Raw genomic sequence first — 26358 nt, 5'->3', positions numbered from 1 at the left:
TTAATAAATTAACCATTTGTCGAATTTCAAAATTATCTTTTAATCTTTACATATAATCCCGTTTAAGATTTTATTTTTAATTTTACGGTGCACCGAATGGAAAAAAAAAAAAAGAAAAGAAAGAAAAAAAAATCACCGATCTTAACCTCACGACACAAAAATATTCTCTTCTTTTAATGCTCTAAATTTTTCCTCGTGATTATCGATAATCTTTCTTATCTTTCATTATCTTTAATTTGTCCATTTGTTTAATGATTAAATAATATATTGTTATACAATAAATTAATTAAACGTACTTCACAGAGTGACGAGATTTCACGTCCGTATTTCAAGACGACCTGCAGCAACTGGTTCCTAAGGAGCGGCGGCCCTTTCAAAAGTTCGTGAACCGATCGAGTTCGACGATCGCAGCGCCATCTGAGAAGCTTACCCTCGCTCCTACGTATACCATGCATCGACGTTCTTCTTCTTCTTCTTCTTCTTCTTCTTTATTCTTTATTCTTTATTCTTTATTTTTTTCTTTCTTTCTTTCTTTCCTTCTTTCTTTCTTTCTTTCTTTCTTTCTTTACCACCTCCACTTTTCTCTTCGAGCCAAGCCTACAAAGAAACAAATTCTTTTCTTATATGAATTCTTCACGAGACCAAACTTGTATTTCGTTCTTTACAAAATGATAAATCCTCGAAAAAGAGAGGGAAATTGACGGGTGGCTTACTTCGAAAAGAGCGCGAAATAAATGACCTTTCAAATTCGTAACGATTAACCTCTTTAAGAATAAATGATCGAATATTGAAACACAAAGGGAACATTTCTTTTTTGTAATTAATAATATTTCTTCGTGCAAGATGATTTTCTATCCGTAAGAGAGAAGAAACATTTATTTAAAAAAAAAAAAAAAAGAAGAAACGATAAAACCTTGTTAATATTATTCTATTCTTTCTAATTATGGTGCAATCTTGAAAATAATTTCGAAATTGAACGTGAACGTATTTAATTTAATATCCTTGACAAGGTTAAACGCTTCGATAACGACTGCAGTGCCACCTTCGATTTCAAATAATTGTATGATAATTATATTCGAATCCGCGCGCGAAAATAAAATATATTTAAATATCATTTTGACGACGTAAAAAGTCGTGAAAAGAAGAGACAAGACTGACCTTTCGAAAGTTCACAAATAGAGGAAGAGAAAGAGAGAGAGAGAGAGAGAGAAATCAAGCGAAGGGAAGTCTGTCTGTATATCTGGTTATAGAGAAGGTCAAAATCCTCTCAACTCGTGCGTGCTTCACTATAATTGTCTAACCTCAAATTATTTCTAAATTAGGAATGAACGAGCAAAATTTGTTTTTTTCTGTTTCGATTTCTTTATCGAATACGTATCTATAAGTCTTTCTTCTAATATTCATAACGCGTAGATCCATTGTAATCGAGAGTCACGACGTATTTAAAATTTAAATTGAGTTAGAATAAAATGATCGAATAAATTGTACGGTGTAAACGACGTCAATGCTATAAATCAGTCACTTTAATACGCGACACTTTCAAAAATCATTTAACTTATGTTACAATTATTATTGACGATCTAACAAGATTCTATGCATCATTATATTTGATAATCGATCATTAGAAAGGCGATAAATATATCCTGTTAAAAATTTTTCCTACGTAAACGTATATACCTAATCAAATAGGATTATCAAACAAACGCGTAAAATTTGTAAAAATTTATCGTAATGATCGTGAAAATAACCGAGGAAACATCATTTCTTAAGTTATAGTAAATGTCTTGCACTTGCAACTAAGGAAGCTTTTTAACGTAAAGTGAATTTCTTGATTCGCCCTAAATGGATACTGACTTGACTCCCTTCTTCTTCTTCTTTCTTCTCTTCCTCCTCCTCCTTCTCTTCTTTTTCTTCTTCTCTGTCTCTCCCCACCCTTTCTAACTTTTTTTCTCATTCACTATGCTTTTCCTTATATTCGTTTTCTTCGGTATATAAACCTCTCTTTCTCTTTATTACTCTAAAGATCTTTACAAAGTTTCTACTATGTCTTTTCGACATAATAGTATAATATTCTTGGTACTCGTAAGCGCGTGCCACGTAGGCGCCACAAGAAACGAGTACCCGACGGTATTCGCGTAATGCACGCACTGAAGAAGAAAACGGACACGACCCTCCGAGAGAAGAAAAGAGAAGAGAATGAGAGAAAGAGAGAGATAGATACATAGATAGATAGATAGATAGAGAGAGAGAGAGAGAGAGAGAGAGAGAGAGAGAGAGTCAGAAGATGTTAGGTACATTCACCGATTCCACTATACCGATCCTTGCCGTCCGAATAGAATTGCATCGAGATCGGTTGAGAACCCTCACCCTTTTTCCTACTATACGTTCAAGAATGGAGGGGGTAATCTTTTCAAGACGCGTTACTCACAACCAGAAGACGATTAGTGAATCTCTTCGATGGACTTCTCGGCGGAAAAGGTCTTACGACCCTTCGCAACAATTTTCTTTACTTTCATACACTCACCAGACTGGAAAAAAGTTCCAATCGATTTTACGCAAATATATTTAGTTAGACACGCAATGTAAAGGGTGTTCTCCCTCTCCTTTCCTATCTCCCCTCCTCTCTCTCTCTCTCTCTCTCTCTCTCTCTCTCTCTCTCTCTCTCTCTCTCTCTCTCTAAATTGAATATATTTTTTAACACAACAATTTAATCGATTGGAACAATCTACAAAAATGTTGTTTACTTTTTACATGATATTTTAGAGCACCCTTATATACCATGGTCACTTTGTTGACACGCCACTGATGACTGCAGTCAGAGTGCATGAGGCCCATGTAAGAGTATGCGAGGAGTTTGTGTCGAGGAGAGGGGCGAAATGGACGGATAAGAGAAAGGTGAATACATTCAGGTATATAGAGAGGAAAAGAGAGAGAAGATGTACAGCGAAGGCGGACGAGTTTCGAATTGACCTAGCAACTTGCTCTTCTCGTTCAACTATACACGAAATCTTATGAGTCTAACGTGGAAACTGTTTCAAGGTTGACATCTAATTAATTATATATTTTTTAATGATCAGTCAAAAATCGAATCATTAGAATTCATGATATCAATGATTATTAACAATTGATATTATAGCAAATTTGATAACATTATATATTATGTTATTTTTTCATGACATCAATTCTTTAAGTCTCCTTTCTAAGAGATCAGAATCCAAACGATGTTTACAAAGATATTGACCTTCCAAAAAGAGAACTGGTATTTCATATCGATATAATTTAAGATACGCTTCGTTTCCCAAGGCCGTAATATCAACTTCTTCCAATTGATATCGATTAGCGAAACGTAAGTGCAATTCATCCTTTAAGATGTCGCAAAGAGGACAAGGATGCTTCGTATATAGCGTTAGTTTTGGCGGAGTTGAAACCGAGTGATACCTAAGGAATGATAATAAATCCATCTACCCATGAAACTATCTTTATTATCAAATATTTGATTGTGACAAATATTTAACAATAAATTATGATATTTTATCACCATTTAAGATTTATTTTCATATTATGACATATGATTTTTTTATAGAAAATATCAACATATAAAAATATTTTTAATATAATAAATATATATATATATATATGTATATATATATATATATATATATATATATATATATATATTGCGAATATAAAATAATAATTAAAAAATATAATCTTGGAAGACTTCTGTAATATCAATTAATTTGCTTTCTAGGTTTTTTTGTATAATAAAAACCTTTGAAAGTTCACTTACAATTTTTCAATTAAAATAGAGGAAGCACCACCGCCACCATTGCAAATAGATGCGACACCTTTTTCTCCAGACTTTAAGGCATGCACTAAGTGCACGACGATTCGAGCTCCTGACATCCTATAAATTTGAAAATACATTTAATATATATTATTATCTTAACACTAAAAAGATCTAATTGATTGTTTACCCTATCGGATGTCCAAGAGATACCGCACCACCGTGTACATTTACTTTCGAAGGATCGATATCAAGTAATTTTTGATTAGCTATAACCACAACGCTAAAAGCTTCATTAATTTCCCAAAGAGCTATATCATTTTTGTTTAATCCAGTATTTTGTAACAGCTGCAATAAATGATCGAATAAATATGATTTTGAGAATTAAGTTTAATACTCTTAAAATAAATATTAATATAAAAAAAAAAAACCTCACAGTGGGAACAGCAAGAGCAGGTGCAATTGGAAAGTCAATGGGATCAGTTGCAGCATCTTGAAAACCTACTATACGAGCCAAAGGTTTCAGATTTAACTTTTGTGCTACATCAATAGTTGTTAAAATTAAAGCAGCAGCACCATCATTTAATGTTGATGCATTTCCAGCGGTTACAGTTCCATTTTCTTTCTATATTAAGAACAGAAAAATATCGCAAACTAATTTATTATATACAATAATCATTTATGTATTACGTTAAAATATTTACCTGAAAAACAGTATTTAATTTGTCAAATCTATCAAAATTCACTTTTTTGTATTCTTCATCCTCTGTAAAAATAATATCTGGTTTACCTTTTTTCTGAGGTACATTAACTGATACAATTTGATCATTAAAAACTTTTTTTTCGTAGGCTGCAGCACTACGTTTGTAACTATTAATTGCATATTTATCTTGTTCTTGTCGTGTGATATTCAATTTTTTGGCAATGTTTTCGGCGCAATTACCCATATGGCACTTGTTATATACATCAGTCAAGCCATCAAATACAATGCCATCCTATTATTAAATATATAATAAAAAACTTTAATTATAATATTAAATATATTATAATATTAAATATTGTTCATATGTAAAATAGAAATTTTACCTCAAGTTTTATACCACCATACATAGTTTCGGCCCTTTTAAGATAAAATGGTACATTGGACATAGATTCCATTCCACCAGCAAGTACAATTTCTTGATGTCCGCATTGTAATGATTGAGCAGCAAGCATAATGCTCTTCATACCACTTGCACAGACTTTATTTACCGTGGTGCAGATCGTTGAATTGGGTAGCCCTAATTTATATAAGATTTATACAAATTACAAATTTACTTTTAATATTCTGAATCATTAATATAATTAACTATGATAATAAACGAACCAGCAAATAAAGTAGCTTGTCTAGCTGGAGCTTGACCAAGATAAGCTTGACAAACATTTCCCATGTATACTTCTTTAACTTGATCTTTAGCTATACCAGCACGTTCAATTGCTGCCTAGAAAATACCAAAATAAACTTTCTCATTATTTATATATACAAACAAATTATTAATTATGAGATAATCTAATTACTTGTATAGCAACTGCTCCAAGTTTAGTTGCAGATAAATTAGAGAGCGATCCAAGGAAGGAACCCATAGGTGTTCTGGCTGCGCTGACTATGACTACATCATTTAATTTTACCTTAGAACTATAAGTACGTAGACCAATCTGAAAAATAATTTCTCATATTAATATTAAATAAATTTTATTAATATATCTCATATATTATTATATCTTATTTTTACCACACATATATATAAATTTCAAAATAAAATTCATAAAAATCAACTTACATTGGGAATTCTTTTTACGATGGGCATTTTAAAAAATAAAATATTGTAATTATAAATATATTAATTACAACTAAAAATATTTATATCACTATGTGATACGTTTTTATGTATTTATATTAATAATTCCATAAGAAAATCAGCAAGTAAATATTCTACTTGTTCTACTATCAGTCGATTACGAAAAGTCGATTGGTTATCGTTATCATCAATACCAATAATGTATCAGAATTTAGCATTATTATATTTTCCATTATTATAACACTTATATGTGGCCAATTTTTAACTACGATTAAATAATTTTATATTAAAGATATCTATTTTAGGTAGAATATTTATTAAATACTCGTTATTATAGAAAAATATTTAAACTAATAATAAATCCTAAGGAACAAGGTACTAGGAATCACAATAGACATCCCTGATATCAAAACTAATATATATTCCTAACCCTAAAAATTGTAATCTTAAATATTGCCTATTATTTTAATTCTTTATTTATAAAATTATATATAAGCTTTTCATTTAATTTATCTTACAAATTTGTAATAGAAATAATTATAAAATGTATATAAGCTGAAAGGCTTCTCATTTATTCGAACAAATAAATCAGAGAGACGTATTATTGCGCCATCTAAGTTAAAAAGATTCTGATCGGACAGAATTTTCCGTTAAAACATAGAAGATTTTACACATTATTTTATTCGGCACGTTGATCTGTTTTATCTTACGTGACTTTACTTTTTTCCTAAAGAAAATGACGAATATTTTATTGAAATTAATTTCTTTCGGAAATTCTATAGGATGAAATTTAAGTGCACATAGAATTGGATAGAGCAAACGAAATGAGATATATAATTTAAATAATCAAGTATTTTCTCACCTATTATTTTGCATAATTGAACAAATACGATCTTTAATAAGTTAAATAAGATCTTATTTTTACAATGAACGTCGAAGAAAATAGATTGAGAACGTTTGCTGATTGGCCTACTCATGCTGCAGTAAGTGCAGATCGCATAGCCAAAGCAGGATTTTATTATTCTGGTATAGGTTTGGAAGTGCAATGTTTTCTATGCGGTACAAAAATTTCTGAGTGGAATTATGGCGATCAAGCTGTAACTCGTCATCGTCAAGCTGCACCTGATTGTCCTTTTGTTTTAAATCCGTCCAATACTTGTAATATACCTTTATTGCCAGCATCTGCTAATGATAGAGATTTATCATCGTCCTCTTCTTCAGTGGAACAAGCCCAATCCGAAAATGTTACAGAATATCAGTGCTATCTTTCAACAGCTGTAAGAAGTAATGATCCTCAAAGACAATACAAAACTTTAAGGCAAAGATTAGAATCTTTTGCTAATTGGCCAGTATCTAATATAGTGTCACCTGATAAACTTGCTAAAGCAGGTTTTTATTATTTACAACAAGCTGACTTGGTAATTATTTGTGTGAAAAGTTTTATTTTTAAAAATGCCACGTCTTAAAACTGTATTAGCTTTAAAATAAATGTTATTTTATATTAAAAAATCTAGGTAGAATGTGTTTTCTGTCGAGGTATTATATTACAGTGGGAACTTGGTGATGATCCAGAAAGAGAACATAGAACTCACTTTCCCAATTGTGATTTTTATATAAGAAGAGATAATGAAGATGATGTAGAAGGTATGTTATATTACTATGTTATTATAAGACCTGGAGAGAAAATATATTATTTATATTTTATATTCTCTTCACAGATTTAATAAAATTAACTAATGTAAAATTAATGCCCGGTTCAACAACTGATTTAAAAGATTTAGGTATTCAGGCCCATACTGTACCACGAAGATTAAAACATGCAACATATGAAGGTAGACTGAGAACTTTCGATGGTTGGCCTGTAGACCTAAGACAAACTCCAGAGATGTTAGCTACTGCTGGATTTTATTACGTTGGTAAGAATTATGCTTCTTTAACTTTGATATAAGTTGATTTCAAAAGAATGTTTGTTTTTCCTCTCTAATTTGAATAATTTTATATATAGTAGAATTTAAAGAAAAAAATAACATCTTCCATAGGAACTGAGGATCAGGTCAGATGTTTTCATTGCGATGGTGGTTTGCGTAATTGGGAAGCAACGGATGATCCTTGGGTGGAACATGCAAAATGGTTTCCAAAATGTGGTTTTGTTAGCATTGTGCAAGGGCCAGAATTTATAAAAGAATGTATTGATAATAGACCACCTTTAGATCCAGCTGTATGAATTATACTTATTATGTTTGCCTTTGTTACAGATCACTCGTATTACAATAAAATATTTTCATATTTTACAGATTGTAGGCAATGTATGCGATAGTAGACCACCTTTAGATCGAGCTGTATGTATTACGATTATTATATTTGTTTTTAATACAGATCGCGTGTATTATGATAAAATATTTTCATGTTTCACAGATTGCAGCCGAAACATCCGAAACATCCGAAGCATCCGAAAGTAATCCCGAAGAAATTGTAGAAATATCTTCTGCAACACATCCAACAGTTTCAACATTACGTGAACAACTTAACGATGCTTTCTACGAAGACATGCTTCAATCCGAACCAGCCATGGTTAATACAAAAAATAATTTATTTAATACACGATGATGATATATTATGTGAAGTAAAATCTTTTTATTTCTATTGCTATAGGCAGCACTTGAAATTGGTTTACACGTTGAAGGAGTGAAAAAGGCTTTAAAAAAACGAATAGAAGAGACTGGTGCTCCTCACGATAGTGCAGATCAACTTATAGCAGATGTCCTTCGAAATCAAGCTATGGACGAAGATTCTCGGTATGTAACAATAAAAATATTCATTTTCTAAATGTCTTAGATAACTATACGGACTTAATCAACCCAATCATTAGAGCTGAAAGCCAAAACACTAATTCATCAATTGACAATTCATTGGATGTAATACAATATTTTTTGAGTCTACTTATAACCGAACAAACACTGAATACTAGTGCAAGGTCGATGAATAATTCAGAAGATAGTAATACCTGTCCTACAATAAACAGGGAAAATGAAAGGGAGAATGTACAGGAAGAATGTACAAATTCTACACAAAGCTGTGAAATATCTGATACTGAGGATAAAGTGCTACAGAAGGCAAATACTAACTCTGAAGTATCTGGTAAGTTATACTGATACAAGTTATGTTTGTAATGTGATAGAGAACAATTTAATAGGGTAGAGACTTTTACTTATATTTTTATAGATTCGTTAGCGGAGGAAAATAGAAGACTGAAAGAGGCTCGTCTATGCAAAATTTGTATGGATCGTGAAATAGCTGTTGTATTTCTACCATGTGGTCATTTGGCAACATGTGTTCATTGTGCTCCTTCTCTTACTTATTGTCCGATATGTAGGCAAGAAATACGTGCCACTGTTCGTACATTTCTTTCCTAAGATGCAAACTAAAATTTTAACAGATATCTTATCTTTCTCTTTAGAAAATTCTGGCTCTCATCATATCAGCACTCTTTAACTTTTACTCGCTTTTGTTATATTATCACGCTGTTACGATATTACTATGTTACATCTATAAATGAAGGATTTATATCTGTATAGATCAATAACAAAATTTAAAAACGTTGAGAAAACAAGCATATTCGAATGAGGATAATCGGATAACGTAGCGACGAATCATTTTTTTTTTTTTTTTTTTCTTTGATGAGAAATTTACACGAGAAGTTTTAGCTTAATTTATTTAAATAACAACATTGACATATCAATCATTAAATAAACATAATCTATACTACATGGTACAAGGGATTTATTAATTAATAAAATCTTATATTTGCCACAATATTGAACGTATGAATATAGAGCTTTATGCAAATATAATATTTTTAAAAAGTCAATTAATGCAATCGCTATTATTTTGCAACGCGTTCATTTTTATTTAAAAGAAGAAAGAATAACATAATAATATTATATTAAATATAAATAATGTAATTTATTTTACTATTAATTTGATGATAATGAACTAAATGTTCCTATCTTTTCAAAATAATCTCATATATATATATATGTATACACATATTTTTTTTTTCTTCATCAGAAATTTGAATGGATTTTCTTCTTCGTTCTTAGATGATAGTAACAAGTCTAATATTGAAAAATGATTCTTAAGCTAAAAGATAAATTATAGGTAAACGAACACAATAAAAAATACAAGGCATCGATCGTATCCATCTTGTTCTTTTATATCAAAAAAAAAAAAAAAAGAAAAAAAAAAAGAAAAAGAAAAAAACTTTTGAACACGCATCTCCTCGTACGCTTATCTGTTTTATGATTACAAGTCAAAAAATACTATGTAAAATTTAAATATATATATATATATTATATATATATATATAATATATGTATATATAGTCTATTCTGTTATGTAATTGGAAACAACAAATATTATAACTATGAAGTCAAACAAATCTGTTTACAATCTTTGTTAGTAAATATTATAGATGCATATATGTAATGTTGACTGTCTATTACTTAAAAAAAAAATATACAAATTAAATCATTTATAAAATTATTTTTCTATAGCATATTAATTTATTAGATTGTCAACAATCCTTAATACATATCACTCATTCATTTATAATGTTGAATTGCCTTTAACTATCCTCATATAGCTATGCAAAAAGATTCTTCTTTGATATTTTTGGTAAGTTTTCATTTAATTTCTCAAAAACATGAATATTTATAATTAAACTAGGATTAATCCAATAAATTATATCAATTGTATTTTTGTTTTTAGATAGTCTTAAAAGGAAATTCTAGAAGAATTGTGCATTTTTTTTTTTTATTGAAAAAGAAGAAGAAAAGATTACTTATGACAGTAAGTTATTTTTATCTTTTTTTTTTTTACCTTTTACCTTTCCATTATCAATTATAGTCAATAGAATAGAGGAAATTCCCTAAAATGCTAAGAAATGATTTATTTCTATTATAAAACGAAATCTCTCTCCCTTTCTCTCTTTCACTATTTATCCATCTATCTCTCGATATAAGTGAAACATAAATGAATTAAACTAATGTTATATATCCTTGTATATTTCAGATATCCAAGTATATAATTTTTATTTTTGTCTGAATAAAAAAAAAAAGTTTTTCATTATATTATCCGAATGACTCAAACTGAAACGAAAGTTCTAAGCTATAAAATAATATCAAAATTCGTATTTAAAATATCCATTGACGTTAATAATATTGCTTTTGTAATCATCTATCAATAATTGCCATAAGTTATGTAAGTTAAAAAAATATATATATATATTCTTCACATGAGATTCGAGTAAAATTATTTGCTTTTTTTTTTATTCAAATTTATTTAATTTTTGTATTGGGGTTTTTTTTTTTTTTTTATTACATTTCTCATAAATTATGAGAAAAACAAGATTATAAAAAGGCAATGATTTTCTAATTGTACTTATAACTATTTTTATTTTATTACAATTTCTACCTGAAGTAACCTTTGTAATTACGACCCTGCTTTCACATTCATTCCTGTAGATGACAGAGAGAGTAAAGCAACAATAAAAAGACTGTTAAGACGTGGCAACGTTGTACAAAGAGTTATGGGAAAATTGTATACATTATACCTTTAGAAAAGTTATGCTATTTTTGTTTATAATTAATTATTAAAAATACAAAAGGAAAATTTCTCCTTCGAACATTTGTCCTTCTTTGCCTTTTAAAATGACAAATGTAGTAACGAGACATCATAGTAAACAATTTAAAGTTGCCTCGTTTTAATTATTCACCAATGAGAAAAATGTGAAGATATTTTTAATAGGAGAAGAATGTTAAGGGGTGGGGAGGAGAAGAAAGAAAGAAAGAAAGAAAGAAAGAAAGAAAAGAGAGTAAAGAAAAGTAAAAAAAGAAAGAGAGAGAGAAAAACAAATGAAATATATCAATCAAATTGAATGCAGATGGCAGTATTCTATATTTTATAATACGGCCTCGAGTTCGAAGCAAGGGATTTTGTGGGGTTCTTCGAAACGAACAGCCATTGGTGTGTCTTTACGTGCAGCTGCTTTCGTAACAACACCCATACAACGTCGCGCATAGAGCGTCTGAATCTGATCGTATTCGTTCCTCTCGTATTATTTTCTTCTCTCATCTTAAGTTAATGGTACATTCCTATTTATTTTTCAAGTTTACATACGTTCGATTTTAATAATAAAATCGATATCTATAAGAGTGTAAGTGACGACGTTCTCGATTTAAAATTATTATTATAGAAAGCAAGCAATCGAGGAAGCAGGAAAGAGAGAGAGAGAAAGAGAAGGAGGGAGAGAGAGAGAGAGAACAAGAAGGAAAGAGAACGTGCCGTTTTCGTGAAGTATCGACGCATAGTCGGACGATTCTCAACTTATTAACAAGGATTCTCGAAAAGACGTTTTCTCTCTCTAATCAACGTAAATAAAATACGTTTAATCGTTTGACAAAAAGAAGAAAGAATATTTCTTCGTTATTATCCTTGTGAATACAAGAGCAAGAGATCCGTCAAGAAGATATTAGCGTATGTATATCTTTTGTTATAAATTTCATGATGATGACGACAATCGACGACGACGACGACGACGACGACGACGACGACGACGATGATGTAGTTTCGTTCTTTACACAGAATCGATTGTTTCTCTTTTATGTTTCTTTTATTCTCAATAGAACCTACTTATCGCTAACTAAAATATCTACCTTATTTTCTAATCTATATATATATATATATATATATATATGTATATATATATACATAGATATGTAGATAAATATCTACAAATAAATATTTTAATAACCTGTCAATATTTCTTTTTTTTTTCTTTTTTTTTTTTTTTGTTACTATTTTTTCAAGTAGCACTCTTTCCATATGTCGTTAATTACGTTATGCCAAAGATAACCTGTTTTTTTCTTTTTTTTTTTTTTTTTTATCTTTTTTTTTTATATTTAAATTTTCATTATCGAATTCACGCGTATATAGATAATGTATTATTTTGATACACTCACTATCCTGGGGGGTAATTCGTTTGCCCGCCCTTTTTTAAAAATCGCATTTTGATTGGTCATATCCTTTTTGTTATGATTATTAATAATCTGAAATAAGTTTTATGTATTAAACCCTCGAATACATATCATTATTTTTCTTCATATTTCATTAATTATTTCTTATGGAGTTGTATATTATAAAAGAAAAAAAGAAAAATATTATTAGACATTTTTACAAAGATATATTCTTTTTTTTTCTCTCTTTATACCGATACATTTTATATAAACATACATTGATCCATTGTATGTATCGAAATGAACGTTCAGTAATCGATCCTATCACGTGATCTGTGTAGGATATCGATATATCAATACTAATAATCATACGTCACATTTTTAATCGATTTTTAACAATCTGTTGACGAAAGATTAAGCGTTTCCTAACCAAACAAAAAAGTAGGGAAGAATAAATTAAAAAATAAGAATTAATATATATATATATATTAAACGTTGATCAATGAATCACGCAATTAACTAAGTAATTAATAAATAGTATCTATTTTTTTTCTTGACCTAGTAGTTCTTTAAAAAAAAAAAAAAAAAAAAAAAAAAAAAAAAAAAAAAAAAGGAAAAAGAAATTTGTATAGCCCTGTCATATGATATATATTACGCTGTGACGGTCTCTCTCGTTTGACTAACTTCCGTTACACTCCCACACTCGAAGGCGCCGTTGCCACGTAACTGATAGAATCATGAATGGAAAAAGAGAGATAGAAAGAGATAAAGAGAGAGAGAGAGAGAGAGAGATAGAGAGGCGACGCGACGCGATTAAGTTATCAAAGATACAGAAAAATACGTATATTCTACAAATTTTACATGACGCCGTATCACGTGATAATATCGTGTAAAAATAATAATAATTTTACTTTTGAGTAAAATAATCGAGTTTCTTCTTCTTTAAATAATTCTATTTGTGATTCGTGAAATGTAATCAAAAACATGATATAGATTTAATCAGACCTCCATTTGTTATTTTCTTTTCCTTTGTTTTCTTTCGATATATATCAGTAAATATCTTTCCTTGGAAATATCAAATTTCCTGCGTGCTGTGTTCATATAGAAAAGCATAACGTCATCTCTCTCTCTCTCTCTCTCTCGCTCTCTCTTTGTATAATATCCTGTCTTAGTTTTTATCTCACCACACAGGAATTTAAAACGTCGAGAAAGATTATTCCAGCTTGAGTCACGAATAAATCCTCTTTGAACCTCTCTACGAATGAACTTTGTGCTAAAGAAAGAACGCTATATATATATATATATATATGTATATGTTTTTTTTATAAACAATAAGAAGAGAAAGTTTTGTAAAATATTATAAAATTATTATTTCTCGAAGAAAAAACGCTTTAGAAATCGTATAGATTTGATATATTTCAATATTGTTTTGCAACAATAAGATATTTACTAGATAATAAAAAATTCCATATTTTATTATCCTTCATTTTAAATAAACATTGTATTTATCGAAAATACTGAAAAAACAAACGGACCGACACAATGGGGAGACCCTTTCGTAGGTACGTACCTGCGTGTATCCGCATTCATTCCTATGGATGCACGCCCGAGTAATATAACAATAAAGGAATGTGGAACGGTTCTTGATCGTGGCAACGTTGCACAGGGAGAGTTGTACACGCGAAGATATTACCAAGTTATTCTTATAAAATATATTTTAACATTGAAAAATAAATATATTTCGACGTTAGAATAAATTTTAATTAAAAAAATTTATATTTTACAAAATTAATATATTTATATTTAACCGTAGGAAACGTTTTTTATCATACTTGGCAGGAAACATTAATCTTACGTCATTATTTTAAAAGAAAAATATTATAACGCTAATATGTACAATCAAAATTATTATCAATAATTATTTTCAATAAAATATTTTGAAATTTTAATATATTTTATCTTTAAGAATAACATGAATATAAGATTTATTTTCATGACACAACAAAATCGCTTTCTGATAAAGATAATAAGCTGATTATCTTTAAATTAATGCGTATTTCTAGTTCCACGTATTTATTGCAATATGAACGTTATTTCAGAATTTACAGTTATGAAGAAATATATCTAAAATATATAACAATGCAACAACATTCAATAGAGGATTCTTAAAATATTTGATAAATTTTCTTGGTAGGGAACAGGTAATAGAAAGGGGAGGATCATTAAAAGAAATGGTCAAAGGATGGGCGTCAGTTTTACATTCCTGTTGGTAAAGGGCGGAATAGATTTATTTTACCTGCATTCCTCGAGCTCTTCGTAGCGTTCAGTCCTTTGGGAAACGTCTTGTCGAGTGGACATACTTTTAAAACGCTCGTCACGACGATATAAATTTCTGTCAAGTTTATTCCGTTGAGTTTCTGTTAAGAACATATAGTGTATTTATCTGCAAAATAATATAAATTCAGTTCAAATTCTTTTTTTATAATTGCAATTTGAATCTGACCATTCTTTGGTTTCTTATTACAGACTTTAATACGAATAATTGATACAGCATTTAATTCAAGTGCAACAAGTGTAACTAAAATTACAAACATGACAGACATTATAGTAGAACATTTACCAAACGAATCATTGCCAGTCAGAGATTCTGGCGATGTAAGTTTATCTTCATCACCAGAGATAAAATCTGTAGATGAAGTAGATAATGTCGGTTATCGTTTTGAATCGGAGAGATTAAGAAGTTTTGAAAACTGGCCTGTGAGTTATATAGAACCAGAAAAATTAGCAGCAGCTGGTTTTTACTATCTTGGCGAAGGAGATAAAGTTAAATGCTTTGAATGTAACATAGAGATATGTCAGTGGGTAGAAAATGATGATCCAATGGAAGATCATAAACGTTGGTCGAATAGGTGTAGATTTATTAAAAAACAACCATGTGGAAATGTACCTATAGGGGCAGATCCAAATACTATACCACCAGTACAATCTAGTTTAGACGTTTGTGGAATTTATCAAAATTCTGAAAATGACACTCTTACGGCAGAGTTACAACTTTTAAGTACTGCCAAGTTAAATGCTATGGGTTTAGGTCGTACAAAGGGACCATTGCATCCTGACTTTGTTAGTTACGATGCAAGATTAAAAACGTTTATGACATGGCCAAGATCAATGCCACAGACAAAAGAGCATCTAGCACATGCTGGGTTTTATTATACGGGAAATGGTGATCAGACTCTTTGCTATCATTGCGGAGGAGGCCTTAAAGATTGGGAACCTGAAGATGATCCCTGGGAGGAACATGGAAAATGGTTTCCAAAATGTTGTTATCTCCTGATGGTAAAAGGACAAGATTATGTAAATAAAGTTACAGGACAGCAAACATCGCCCATTTCGACAGAGGTAACTTTTAATATTCATATTAATGTATATTTCTTTGAACTAAATATTACTTTTACAAATTTGATTATTAACACTTTTTTTTTTTTTTCTTTCTTTTTCTTTTTTTTCAGGAGGCATTGCAAATGAACTTGCCAAGTTTTATTAAAACAATTGAACCATTATCATCATCGAATAATGGAGAAAATGGTCAGGTCGAGAATGCCCCTGGGCCAAGTCACAGAATTGAGAGTTGCTTGAAAGTAGAAGGATCTGCAGAATTTAAAGGATCTAAAGATACGAAAGCGCATTGTAGCAAATCCGTAGATGACGCGAGAATTTGTAAAATTTGCTATAACGGAGAATTAGGTGTGGTTTTCTTACCATGCGGCCATATGGTAGCTTGCGTGGACTGTGCACCAGAAATGACAATTTGTGCTGTGTGCCGAGTTCACGTAGCAATGAAAGTGAGAGCCTTCCTTTCTTAAATTGTAAAAATAATTTGTAAATTCTACGAAATGTGTTAAATGAAAAGGGAACTATTAATGTATAACTACTGCATTACATTTCTCTCAACTCGATTCACGCACGTATTCACACATCCCTGCCTTATGTGAATAGGATATTATAAATCATATAGAATTATTGTAACAAGTATTGTAACTAAATCAACTAGTTTGTAATATTTATGTAAAGTATATTAGGTATTTTACAATTTCCAACATTATGCCGTAGAAATATACAAATAGATGATCTCAATGGAAATTAAAAAGCATAAAGAAAATATGCTAAAATAAATGGTGTAATCTCCCGGGATTAATATATTTGGAAGAAATATGTTATTCAAAACATTGTAATATATCCATAGTTGTGACATTATTAATGTATTTCCTTCAAATTTATATCCAAATTAATTGACGTATTGTGATATAACGAACGTATCGTATTAAGAGCTTGTAATTATATTTTGTATGATCAAATACTTATTACGAACGATTGTTAGCTTACAAATAAACTTTAGGAATATAATTAAAATTTCTGTAAACTTTATTCGATTGAGTCTTATTTTATTTCCCTTTCATTGTTTTATTTTTTTTTTTTTTTTTTTTTTTTATATATACTGAAATCGTGCATGCAATTGAATTTAACTATATTCACTAATTGTACTTGTTTTGACAACACATGTACTATCTATATCATCCACTATTTTCTATAGTATATGGGATTGTTATAATATTCATAAAATACATTATGTAAGTAAAATACATAGTCTTTATTAGGTGTATAACGCAATATAAAGTTCACTAGGTGTCATTTATATATATATATATATATGTATATATATAAAGCACATGAAACATTGATAGTAATTATAAAAAGAAGTCCCTAATGTGTAAGTGTATAGTGTTAAATAATACTTTATCAATATTTCTTATGATTAATTACCAATATATACTAAACTTTAACATAAGCTTAACAGTGAATAAAGATATTTTTTCAAAGTGCATGAATTATACACAGGTTTAATATTATTAAATAGTATTCTCTTTGCATGTAACATTACATTTGCAATTATAACACATTATATTAACATATTAAATTTATATCAATATTAGACAGACAAATGTAACATTACATAGAAAAGTGGAAAATCAGATAATTGGTCGCGTAATTTGTGTAATCTTTTTGCAACAGATGTATAAAAAGGGAGGCCTTTTCGAGACATATATATCTTATAGTTAAAATGGCCAAACCTTTCAATAGAAAGATCAAAAATGTGTGCTTATTATATCACAGTTATCTCAACGAATTGCATTTTTAAATAACCGTTTAAAATATGTCAATTTAGCTAAATAATTATAGTGAGAAATAAATATTGACCAATTATCAATGTTATTTTTATACAACTCATAATGTTATAATATCTATAAAAAGGTATTTTCTCGCGCAATTTTATCCAACATTCCAATTTGTAATTACATGTAACAAATTATTATAATAATGGTCTTTTTAGTTTAGGCCTTAAAAATTGTTATGTGAATTTGCAATCCCTTTTAATAAAACAAATGTGAACTATTGGGTTTGTAAAACTACTTCCTAATCACAAAATAAATTATTTTTCAGAAATACAAGAGATAATTCATATATTTATAAATCAGATATTCTATTATATATCTACAATTATTAGCAAATATTTTCAAATCTATAAAACATTTTCTTCTCTAGGATCTGCTATGACACATTGATTACATCATATTATTAAAATAGTCTGCTGTCATACATTAATGACAATATCTGTGTAAGCAATTCAGTTAAATGCTTCTTATTATGTTTTGATAAAAATTCATACACATAAATTTTTGGTACACGTGATACGCATATACATCAAAAGCATCTGTGTATTTAGAAACATTAGTAAATTTAGTTTGATGGAAAACAGGATATTTTTTGTATGCTACTGATAATTACTACTTCATTTTTTTTTGTTTTATTTTATTTCTTTATTTATTTTTTTTTGTTTTGTTTTAAGATGAATATGGAAATATTTAACTTCATAGAAATAATGTATGTGTTTGTAATTACATGTGAACTGTTTAATCAAGTTGTTTCAATCTGTATGATTCATTAAACTGTAATATTTAGAAATGGCATTCCATTTGTTATTCATATTACTAAATGTAAATGTATGCAATTCCTTAGAACCATTTTCTGTGATTTTCCACAGTAAATTTTCTGTGCATTGTCTTAGCAAAGAATACTTGACTAAGTTGTTAGAAACAACCAATGATGTATAAATATTACAATATCATGTCTTCGCATAGCGAATTATAAAATTGCATCTTTTGTGATATCGTAAAATGTATAAGCTGTTCCAACAGATTATGCAATTTACATGGGGGAAAAAAAAAAAAAAAAAAAAAAAAAGAAAAAATAAAAAAAAAAAATAAAAAAAAATAAAAAAAAATTATTAGATATAAAAACATTATTTATATATCTTCGGAAAAACTTAATTAAAAAGAATGCAAATATTATTTTGTAATAGCAACAGCTTATATCATTAATATTGTACTTATTCCGAATAATATAATTCTATGTACATTCTACACATTGCTATATCAGGAGAAGAAATATTTTCTTTCATTTTCAAATCCTTTAATATGTACAAGAAGAAATAAATTTTTCAATTATATATATATCAGACTAGATTTTTTTTTTATTTTCGCATAAAGAAAAATTTCTATACTCATTTAAATAATCGTTTAAATATTTTACCTAATAATAGAGAATATTTACAATACAATATTTTTAATATTTATTCTTTAGATTTTTTTGTTATAATTTAATTTGTTTTATTTCATAAATTATTTTTCGTAACAATAGTATTTATTATAATTATATTTCGTGATATGTCTTTAAGTTAACATTATTACAACAATGTTTAAAAAAACAAAAAAAAAAAAAAGGAGAGAAAGAATCAATGAAGAGAATAATAAAATACAATCGTACAAACAATCAAAGGATCTAAAAATGATTTTCACTCCATGATGAAGCTATGTGTAGCATTTTGAATAATATTTCTTTTTTAATCCTCTGCGGTCGTAATTGTATCAATCTATTAACTTCAATTATTTTCAAATTCATTAATTTTTTTAATGGTATGATATCTATACCGTATATAAACAAACGATTAGCGTACGTGTGAGGATTAGCGGCCTAGAATTTACGACTGCAAAGGATTAATATTTTCTACTTAAATGTAGATTTAAATCACGCACACTATACTACGCATTTAATACGATAGTGTAACAAGTTTATATGAAGTAATATAATTTTTAAAAATCTATAGTTTTTGATACTTTCTATTTGATTAAAAATTAGAAGATGTTATGGTACATAAAATCTTTCCTTTGCTTTAACACACATTAGCAAAAGAATGATATAATTATTATATCTATACAGCATTTTTTTCTTTTTATATATATATATATATATATATATATATATATATATATATATATATATAGAGAGAGAGAGAGAGAGACAATTATACTTTGTTAATAACACATAAACTAGTACTATATGTGCACTGCAGAATTGCAAATTTCTGTCCCCCAATGCCTTTTACCGAGCTCAAAGCAATGAAACATTTAAGAAATGCTTAAAAGGATTGAACCTATCTAAAAACTTAGTCGTTTTAATTAATATTTACAGAATGGTTATGTGAAAGATGTGATATAATGTTAATACAAAACTTTTGTTTTTTAACAATAGGCAAATTGTCATTTTAACATTTATAGAGTCTGAATAGTTTCTCATTGTATTTATGTATCATGTATTATTTGATGATAGAACTCGGTAATGAAATTCTTGAATTCCGTTGTATGTTGAAAAATAGATAAAATGAAATTTGAATATTAAAATGTGATAAAAGAAATAATAGAATCATCCAATTGGAAAATTAATTGAAATTGATGTGATCTTCGAAAATATATTTGTCATATTTTTGTCTGACCAGCAGAGGATTAAGAAACGAGACAATAACAATACAAATGACAATATTTTTTTCTTCTTTTTCTTTTCTTTTTTTTTTTTTCTTTTTTTTTCTTTTTTCTTTTTCTTTTTTCCATGCGAGCGTTCAACGTGTCGCAAAATGGAAGAACCATTAAAATAAAATTGCATAAGTATTCATAGTAAATGTAATAAGTTACTCCCGCTTGGTTGCTAGGTATTTAAAAACTTTTATATTTTCAAGATATTAATGTAGCGAGAAATGTGATATTTTTTAAAAATGCAGTGTTAAAATGGCTGCCAATATTTTTAAATCTCACTTGATAATAAAAGTCTAACCTGCACTTGTTTAAATTTGAAGAGATCGAAGATCTTTGAAGTGCATTTATTGAATGATGGGGTTTAAGCGATGAGATCTTCGGCGCTGGTGAGACGCTCGGGTTACTGGACTCTCCTCCCCCACGCCACTGAGAATATCGGTTAGTCATCTGATAAATGCAGTTTTACAACTTTTTGTCGTGCGCGCACTGCAAGTCATAGAAATAGATGGGATCGGTTTGTTAGCCACCTCCGCTACTACTTCATGCTTAAGCGCTAAATGTAGTTTACCATACTCTTCAGGCCTGGGCAAATCTACATACGTATGATTTTAATAAACAATGTTATATATTTTCATATATGGGAAAATAAAAACAATAAATTTTTTGTGCTAATTCTTATCAGTGTTATTATTTGTCCAGGCCCAGATAATTTTATAAGGAATGATGTTACTTCATGTCAACATAAAAATCCAAAACAGTACCATGCTGCAGGCATATATATATACATATATATATATATATATATATATATATATATATATATATATATATATATAAAACGTGTGTTCTATTAATTGATATCAATAATCTATTTATTACTATGATTGTATAAAAATAAGAGTATTCTCTTTATATTTGTAAATAAATGGGATACTTTTGTAATACTGTATACTGTAAAATACTTAAAAATGTAATATGTACCCAGAAATGTATCCACTCTCTATTATTCTCTGTTATAAAATCTTCTTAAAATAATTTAAGCGTGTGTATATGATGTGTGTATATATATATATATAAAATTTGCATAGAATTATATACCACCACATGCTTTAATATTGTATTATTGAACTTCTTGTTAGTAAAGGAAAGCAATATTATGTGAAGAAGTAAAGCAAGCTTGAAAAGTTGTAAAGGGATAAGAATAAAGGATTCCTGGTGTGTTCTCAAAACACACAAAAGGAACAACGAAAAAAATAGAAGAAAATATAAAACTGTTACTTTATAAAACAACTTTGGAAAGTAACAGTTATTGAGACTTACTGCCTGAGAGAATGATAGCGGGTAACTCGGTCTGCTGACCTAAGAATCATATTCATGCCTGGTTGTGGTTGTGCAACCGAATGATTTGTAGACGAGTTCGTAGCATGGACCTCTGAGATGCATGAAGTTCTCATACTCGCCTTTCTCACCGGTTTTGATATAGATATAGATGTAACAGGAGTAGTAGTAGTTGTATTGTTGTTGATATTATGGATCTGTGTTGTTGGTTTAGATCTAACACGGCGGGTAGGTGGATCGCAGCTATTGTTGACCAGCCAACTGTTTCTACAATTTCTATAGAAAGATAGAAAGGTCTAAGATTTAGTTTATAACATGCAATATTAGAAATATAAGATGCTTTATTAATATTATTCAAAGCATGTTATTAAATCTCCAAGGCAGAAGTGCAGAAAAGGGAAGATAAAAGATAAAGAGAATTGTGTTAATAAGAATGGTAATAATTCAAAATAATCTGACCTTTTAACAACTGTTGTTGCTGTAGACCTCGCGAGTAATCTCTTTAAAGGACCTTTTTCCTTATTTCCAGCTAATGTAGCAATAGCTGTTCCTTTTTTATTTCTAGTTTGCAGTAATGGTCCTAAATATGGACTGAAAGCATAATAATTATTAAATGATACAAATACATATTATGTAGTTTTATATGAACAGATAAACTCACTGAACAACTGTTGATGATCCGGTAGGGGTGCCAAGAGAAGACTGATTTACACGTAGTCTTCTTCTTCTAGCTTTAATTTGATTTAATTTATCACCTTGCGTTAAAGTCGAGGGCGAGTCTCTATTTGTTGTTTTAAGACTTGCAACAGGGGTAGAATCATCTAATTTAATTCCATCCACCCGGTGCATTATGCCAGAAACATTATCTTGTACCACACGAGCATTGTTTAGATTTAATAGGAATGCGTTTTTAGGTCTTCCCATTATTGAATATATACCATATTTATGTACTGGATTTCTATTCTCAGAATGTAGTGGTTCTTTCAGCAATGAGTGAAGAAACGCCTCTTTTCTGAAGCACAAAATTCAGAATTCACCGGAATGATGATGCTGATTTATTGCCTACAGAAAATAGGTGTAACTATCGAAATTATATTAATTTATTTAACAACTAAAAGAGAATTTTACTTTTATCACAATAAACATGTACTAATAATAAATCTAATGTATAAATAATTAGAGATATTGAGTCAACTATATAATATATTAAAAATCATCAAGTATTTGTTATACAATTTACTTGGAAAGATTTCAGAAAAAAGTACCCACTTTTCTAGCCATTGCTGTTGATGTCCAATGACAGAACCTGGTCTACATATTCTGATCCATGCAATTGTTTCGTGAGCAGTTAAATGATAATGTTTCATAATATAACATCCTATAAGAGAACCAGTTCTGCCGAGACCTGCCTTGCAATGTACAGCTACAGCACCGCTTGCATTTTCTGATATTTTAAGAAATTGACGCATAATCGAGTCTGTTGGCGTTGAACCATCAACAAAGAAAAGATCTTTGTGTTCAAAACCTGCTTCTATGAAACTCGAAGCATCATAGATTTTTGTGTTAAGTCGTATAACCGTAGAGACATTATTACGACGAAAATAATTAAAATATGATTCTGGTGCATGCAATGGATATCCTGAAAACAAAGCCAGTATTAAAAATATACACGTGTTTACAAAATTATAAGATAAATATATAATATATATATATATATACCATTCTCAATTTTAGATTTTGCATGTGGGCCACAGAAAGCAATGAATTTTCCAGGTACTATCCAATTTAAATCTCCATTCTCAACTTTTTCGAAATGTTCGTATTCTTTAACTCGAAAATTTTGGAAGTTAAAAAAACCAAGACGATGGCACTTATCTATAGCACTAAGACATTCATACAATGATATTTTGTAACATGGTGATCCAACGGAGGCATCACGGAACATCATGAATGGTGGACTGTTTGGACTATTGGTCAAACACTCGTAAGCTTCTTGCACTGTACGTTTGCAGTACAGTATCTGAAATATATAAAAGAAAATTATATATTTATATATTTACAATATGATATACAACCATGATATTTTCTTACAGCATAGCTTCCTATAAGAAAGGCAGCATTCACTCTTTTTTCTGGGTACATCGTAGTATAATGTACAATTTTCTTTTTACTCAGCGTTACTGCCTTAAGTTTCTTATTAACTTTTTGACAATATTGATACAACATAGCTAGATTTAATGGACCAAAGTCTGCATAAAAATTCTCATATACTAACTCATCGTCAATGCTGAAGTAATGAGTATTGGGTGTACTTTTTGGTTTTACCATTGTTTTTAATGTTGCAAAGTACAATCGATCTAAACATAAATAGAAACGATTGATATAAATAAATATAAATGAGGAAACTCTTAAAAGAAGGTAAAAGAATAAAATGATAACTATTAAAAGGAGCAAAGTAAAATATCGAAAAGAATAGAAAGAAATCGATAATCGTTTGTACATAAAAAAAAAAAAAAAAAAAAAAAAGAAAAGAAAAAGAGAAGGAAGATCGATTACCTTTTATAATTTCGGCCGCGCAAACCAAAACTTCGTCGTTAACATCCATCGTGAAGGAGAGAATTTATCGTCTACCAAAGCGTAAATGGCACTTGGACGAACCTGTTATCAATGCGCGATGTAATAAAAAATAATAGAGTTTTAATTAATGCTTACGAATATAGCATACGTGTGAGTAAACACGCGGAAGGTTAGAGTGGGTGATATCAAAGGTAAACTGGATTTGAACGACCCACGTACAGTGTTAATAGTCATTTTTATGAATCTAAAAGTATTATGACGATCCTAAGACGTCACTCATGCAAGAATGAACCAATAAATTCGTGGAACGAAGACAAGTAAGATCGTCATAAGTACGATGACGCTTGACACTTACTTGCGTGACCGTTGAAAGATTCAAACTTTGACTGAAGGGGCGGCTGATCAGTTGTTACGTTGCCAAGTCTATCTCTCTCTCTCTCTCTCTCTCTCTCTCTCTCTCTCTCTCTTACTTTCTCTCTCTCTCTCTCTCTCTCTGCCAGTTTAACCCTTTATTTCGTTATTTAGAGCACATTATTTCACTTTCTCTCATTCGCATCGAGACAACGTTGTTATCCAAGCATCGTAGTTGTCCTTTATTTGAAATGTCAGGTCTCGAGATCTAGCTAATCTCTCGCTTGTAAGGCCCTCATTATCCACCGTACGATGGTAGAGCAATTTTTGATTCCGCTGCCATGTTGGTTACCCTCGCGGCGTTAAATCGACGATACCAATGGAATGTTAAATGATAGGCGCCTGTATTCGAACGTATCCGATATGACGAGGAGACTTCGTTGAAAAGTATTGGAAAAAGAAAACGTGACTGGTCGTCTCTCGGAGACATCGAAATATCCAGCGTCGTACGCGCTTTGGCTGAACGAACGTAGAGAATCGGTTTAGAAAGGAGCAGAGAGAAAGATAGAGAAAGAGAGAACAAGTATACAAGATAGAAAGAGAGATAGATAGAGAGAGAAAGAGAGATAGAGAGAGAGAGAGAGATAGAAAGAGAGAGAGAAACTGACAAGGAGAAAGGAAAAAAGAGGAAAAATCAAATACGAGATCTTTCGAACTAAATCGAGCGAGATTTGAACCCTTTTAAACCTTGCCAAGAATTCTTCGTGAACAGCATCACGACCTTTCACCTTCTTACATGCATACGCCTCTTTCTCTACTACGCCTACGACGCGATAACTACGTCGTACGGCGCACGTCGCAAGAACTATTATTTCGATCTCTTTTCCCTTCTCTTCTCCCTTAGACACGTAATATACCGAAAACAAACGTGAAAAAATCGATATAAATAAGGTGAACGTAGAATAAAATATATGCGATGTACCGTATATTTTGATCCTTATCAATGAGGTCTCCTTCGTCTCTCTCTCTCTCTTTCTCTTTCTCTCTTCCTCCCACCCTTTCTCTCTCTCTTTCTTTTTCTCTGTTTCTCTCTCTCTATTCTATCGTATTATATCTGCAACATAAAATTGCTATATTCTGTCGCTGTTCCAGTTAAATATCGATTGGCACGAAAGAAAAAAAAATGAGAACAATAAAAATAGATATTATCCTGTGAAATATTATTATTTTCTCACCTTTGATATTAGAATTTCATGTCAATCATCTGTCCTGTACGTCGGAGGAAAACTTTTTTTGAATATGTTAGGTTTTAAATTCGAAGAAAATGGCCGATCGTAGCTTAATGTTGATTAGTCGATTTTTCTCTCGTTCGGCCAATCAAAGCAATAGAAATTAAAAAGTTATATGGATTTAATTTTATTCTTATTTTAAATAAATATTTGTTTTACAATCGGTATAAATACGTTAGTTTTTATAATTCCTTAAGACAATTACGTTTATTTTTATTAAAATAATATTGATGAAAATTC

At 29.7% G+C, this 26358-nt stretch overlaps 5 protein-coding genes and 1 long non-coding RNA gene across 20 annotated transcripts in view; 3 read left to right on the top strand and 3 right to left on the bottom strand.

Annotated features, from left to right (window-relative positions):
- The window catches only part of LOC124955216 (sodium-dependent transporter bedraggled), a 43195-nt gene extending 40398 nt beyond the window's left edge, over positions 1-2797 (bottom strand). Inside the window, exons 1-2 of one of the 4 annotated variants that reach the window (XM_047509341.1) lie at positions 1159-2797; positions 297-597 (exon numbers count right to left, since the gene is read on the bottom strand). The gene's annotated coding sequence lies outside the window, so the exon portion shown is untranslated. The remainder of the gene's footprint in view (positions 1-296; positions 598-1158) is intronic. The other 3 variants (XM_047509338.1, XM_047509339.1, XM_047509342.1) reach the window with 3 other exon arrangements.
- Positions 578-3540, top strand: LOC124955226. 2 transcript variants are annotated; one of them, XR_007102802.1, is made up of 3 exons: positions 578-2478; positions 2764-3039; positions 3192-3540. It is a non-coding gene; the product is annotated as an uncharacterized LOC124955226 (long non-coding RNA). The 2 variants fall into 2 exon arrangements; XR_007102801.1 differs by having other exon boundaries at positions 578-3039.
- On the bottom strand, positions 3141-6644 carry LOC124955220 (acetyl-CoA acetyltransferase, mitochondrial). 3 transcript variants are annotated; one of them, XM_047509349.1, is made up of 9 exons: positions 5608-6261; positions 5345-5482; positions 5154-5268; positions 4874-5067; positions 4492-4782; positions 4224-4412; positions 3978-4135; positions 3791-3907; positions 3141-3438 (listed from the first exon to the last, which is right to left on the bottom strand). In XM_047509349.1, exons 1-9 carry the CDS (start codon positions 5632-5634, stop codon positions 3171-3173), a joined length of 1497 nt encoding a protein of 498 aa, XP_047365305.1. In that variant the 5' UTR covers positions 5635-6261; the 3' UTR covers positions 3141-3170. The 3 variants fall into 3 exon arrangements, with proteins under 3 accessions (XP_047365305.1, XP_047365306.1, XP_047365307.1); XM_047509350.1 differs by lacking the exon at positions 5608-6261 and adding an exon at positions 6488-6644 and having other exon boundaries at positions 3142-3438; XM_047509351.1 differs by lacking the exon at positions 3141-3438 and having other exon boundaries at positions 3683-3907; positions 5608-6251.
- LOC124955219 (baculoviral IAP repeat-containing protein 7-like) lies at positions 6070-12088 on the top strand. 2 transcript variants are annotated; one of them, XM_047509348.1, is made up of 11 exons: positions 6070-7043; positions 7140-7269; positions 7401-7541; positions 7665-7843; positions 7920-7964; positions 8041-8196; positions 8278-8420; positions 8495-8763; positions 8848-10299; positions 10393-10884; positions 11148-12088. In XM_047509348.1, the coding sequence occupies exons 1-9, from the start codon at positions 6552-6554 to the stop codon at positions 9036-9038; spliced, it is 1746 nt and encodes a 581-aa protein (XP_047365304.1). In that variant the 5' UTR covers positions 6070-6551; the 3' UTR covers positions 9039-10299; positions 10393-10884; positions 11148-12088. The 2 variants fall into 2 exon arrangements, with proteins under 2 accessions (XP_047365304.1, XP_047365303.1); XM_047509347.1 differs by having other exon boundaries at positions 6071-7043; positions 7344-7541.
- LOC124955222 (baculoviral IAP repeat-containing protein 7-B-like) lies at positions 11869-17063 on the top strand. 2 transcript variants are annotated; one of them, XM_047509353.1, is made up of 3 exons: positions 11869-12159; positions 15165-16037; positions 16148-17063. In XM_047509353.1, the coding sequence occupies exons 2-3, from the start codon at positions 15231-15233 to the stop codon at positions 16499-16501; spliced, it is 1161 nt and encodes a 386-aa protein (XP_047365309.1). In that variant the 5' UTR covers positions 11869-12159; positions 15165-15230; the 3' UTR covers positions 16502-17063. The 2 variants fall into 2 exon arrangements, with proteins under 2 accessions (XP_047365309.1, XP_047365310.1); XM_047509354.1 differs by lacking the exon at positions 11869-12159 and having other exon boundaries at positions 14961-16037.
- A 2938-nt stretch (positions 17064-20001) lies between these two features.
- On the bottom strand, positions 20002-25943 carry LOC124955112 (dual specificity protein phosphatase CDC14A-like). Of its 7 annotated transcripts, none has more exons than XM_047509033.1 (10): positions 25577-25940; positions 24834-25348; positions 24458-24559; positions 23993-24258; positions 23621-23921; positions 23171-23540; positions 22563-22913; positions 22361-22492; positions 21884-22177; positions 20002-20989 (listed from the first exon to the last, which is right to left on the bottom strand). In XM_047509033.1, exons 3-10 carry the CDS (start codon positions 24504-24506, stop codon positions 20908-20910), a joined length of 1845 nt encoding a protein of 614 aa, XP_047364989.1. In that variant the 5' UTR covers positions 24507-24559; positions 24834-25348; positions 25577-25940; the 3' UTR covers positions 20002-20907. The 7 variants fall into 7 exon arrangements, with proteins under 7 accessions (XP_047364989.1, XP_047364990.1, XP_047364988.1 ...); XM_047509034.1 differs by having other exon boundaries at positions 25812-25931; XM_047509032.1 differs by having other exon boundaries at positions 24834-25728; positions 25812-25828.
- Between the last annotated feature and the right edge of the window lie 415 nt (positions 25944-26358).

Source organism: Vespa velutina, chromosome 17, assembly GCF_912470025.1.
Source record: "Vespa velutina chromosome 17, iVesVel2.1, whole genome shotgun sequence".
In the NCBI taxonomy this organism is placed as follows: Eukaryota; Metazoa; Arthropoda; class Insecta; order Hymenoptera; family Vespidae; genus Vespa; species Vespa velutina.
Note: the sequence above shows the minus strand (reverse complement) of the source record. Positions and strands in the feature narration are given on the sequence as shown.

What these genes read in the sequence shown, in the direction of transcription:
- LOC124955220 (XM_047509349.1), bottom strand. Translation starts at nt 5,634, where the DNA reads ATGCCCATCGTAAAAAGAATTCCCAAT. An exon ending in ATGGTGGTATAAAACTTGAG is followed by an intron (nt 4,783 to 4,873) that starts GTAAAATTTCTA and finishes ATTTAATAATAG; the next exon opens with GATGGCATTGTATTTGATGG. An exon ending in CTGCTCTTGCTGTTCCCACT is followed by an intron (nt 4,136 to 4,223) that starts GTGAGGTTTTTT and finishes CATTTATTGCAG; the next exon opens with CTGTTACAAAATACTGGATT.
- LOC124955222 (XM_047509353.1), top strand. Translation starts at nt 15,231, where the DNA reads ATGACAGACATTATAGTAGAACATTTACCAAACGAATCATTGCCAGTC. An exon ending in CATCGCCCATTTCGACAGAG is followed by an intron (nt 16,038 to 16,147) that starts GTAACTTTTAAT and finishes CTTTTTTTTCAG; the next exon opens with GAGGCATTGCAAATGAACTT.
- LOC124955112 (XM_047509031.1), bottom strand. Translation starts at nt 24,506, where the DNA reads ATGGATGTTAACGACGAAGTTTTGGTTTGCGCGGCCGAAATTATAAAA. An exon ending in CAACAGCAATGGCTAGAAAA is followed by an intron (nt 22,914 to 23,170) that starts GTGGGTACTTTT and finishes TTTGTGCTTCAG; the next exon opens with AAAAGAGGCGTTTCTTCACT. An exon ending in CGCTATCATTCTCTCAGGCA is followed by an intron (nt 20,990 to 21,883) that starts GTAAGTCTCAAT and finishes CGATATTCTCAG; the next exon opens with TGGCGTGGGGGAGGAGAGTC.
- LOC124955219 (XM_047509347.1), top strand. Translation starts at nt 6,552, where the DNA reads ATGAACGTCGAAGAAAATAGATTGAGAACGTTTGCTGATTGGCCTACT. An exon ending in TAATGAAGATGATGTAGAAG is followed by an intron (nt 7,270 to 7,343) that starts GTATGTTATATT and finishes TTCTCTTCACAG; the next exon opens with ATTTAATAAAATTAACTAAT. An exon ending in TACTAACTCTGAAGTATCTG is followed by an intron (nt 8,764 to 8,847) that starts GTAAGTTATACT and finishes ATATTTTTATAG; the next exon opens with ATTCGTTAGCGGAGGAAAAT.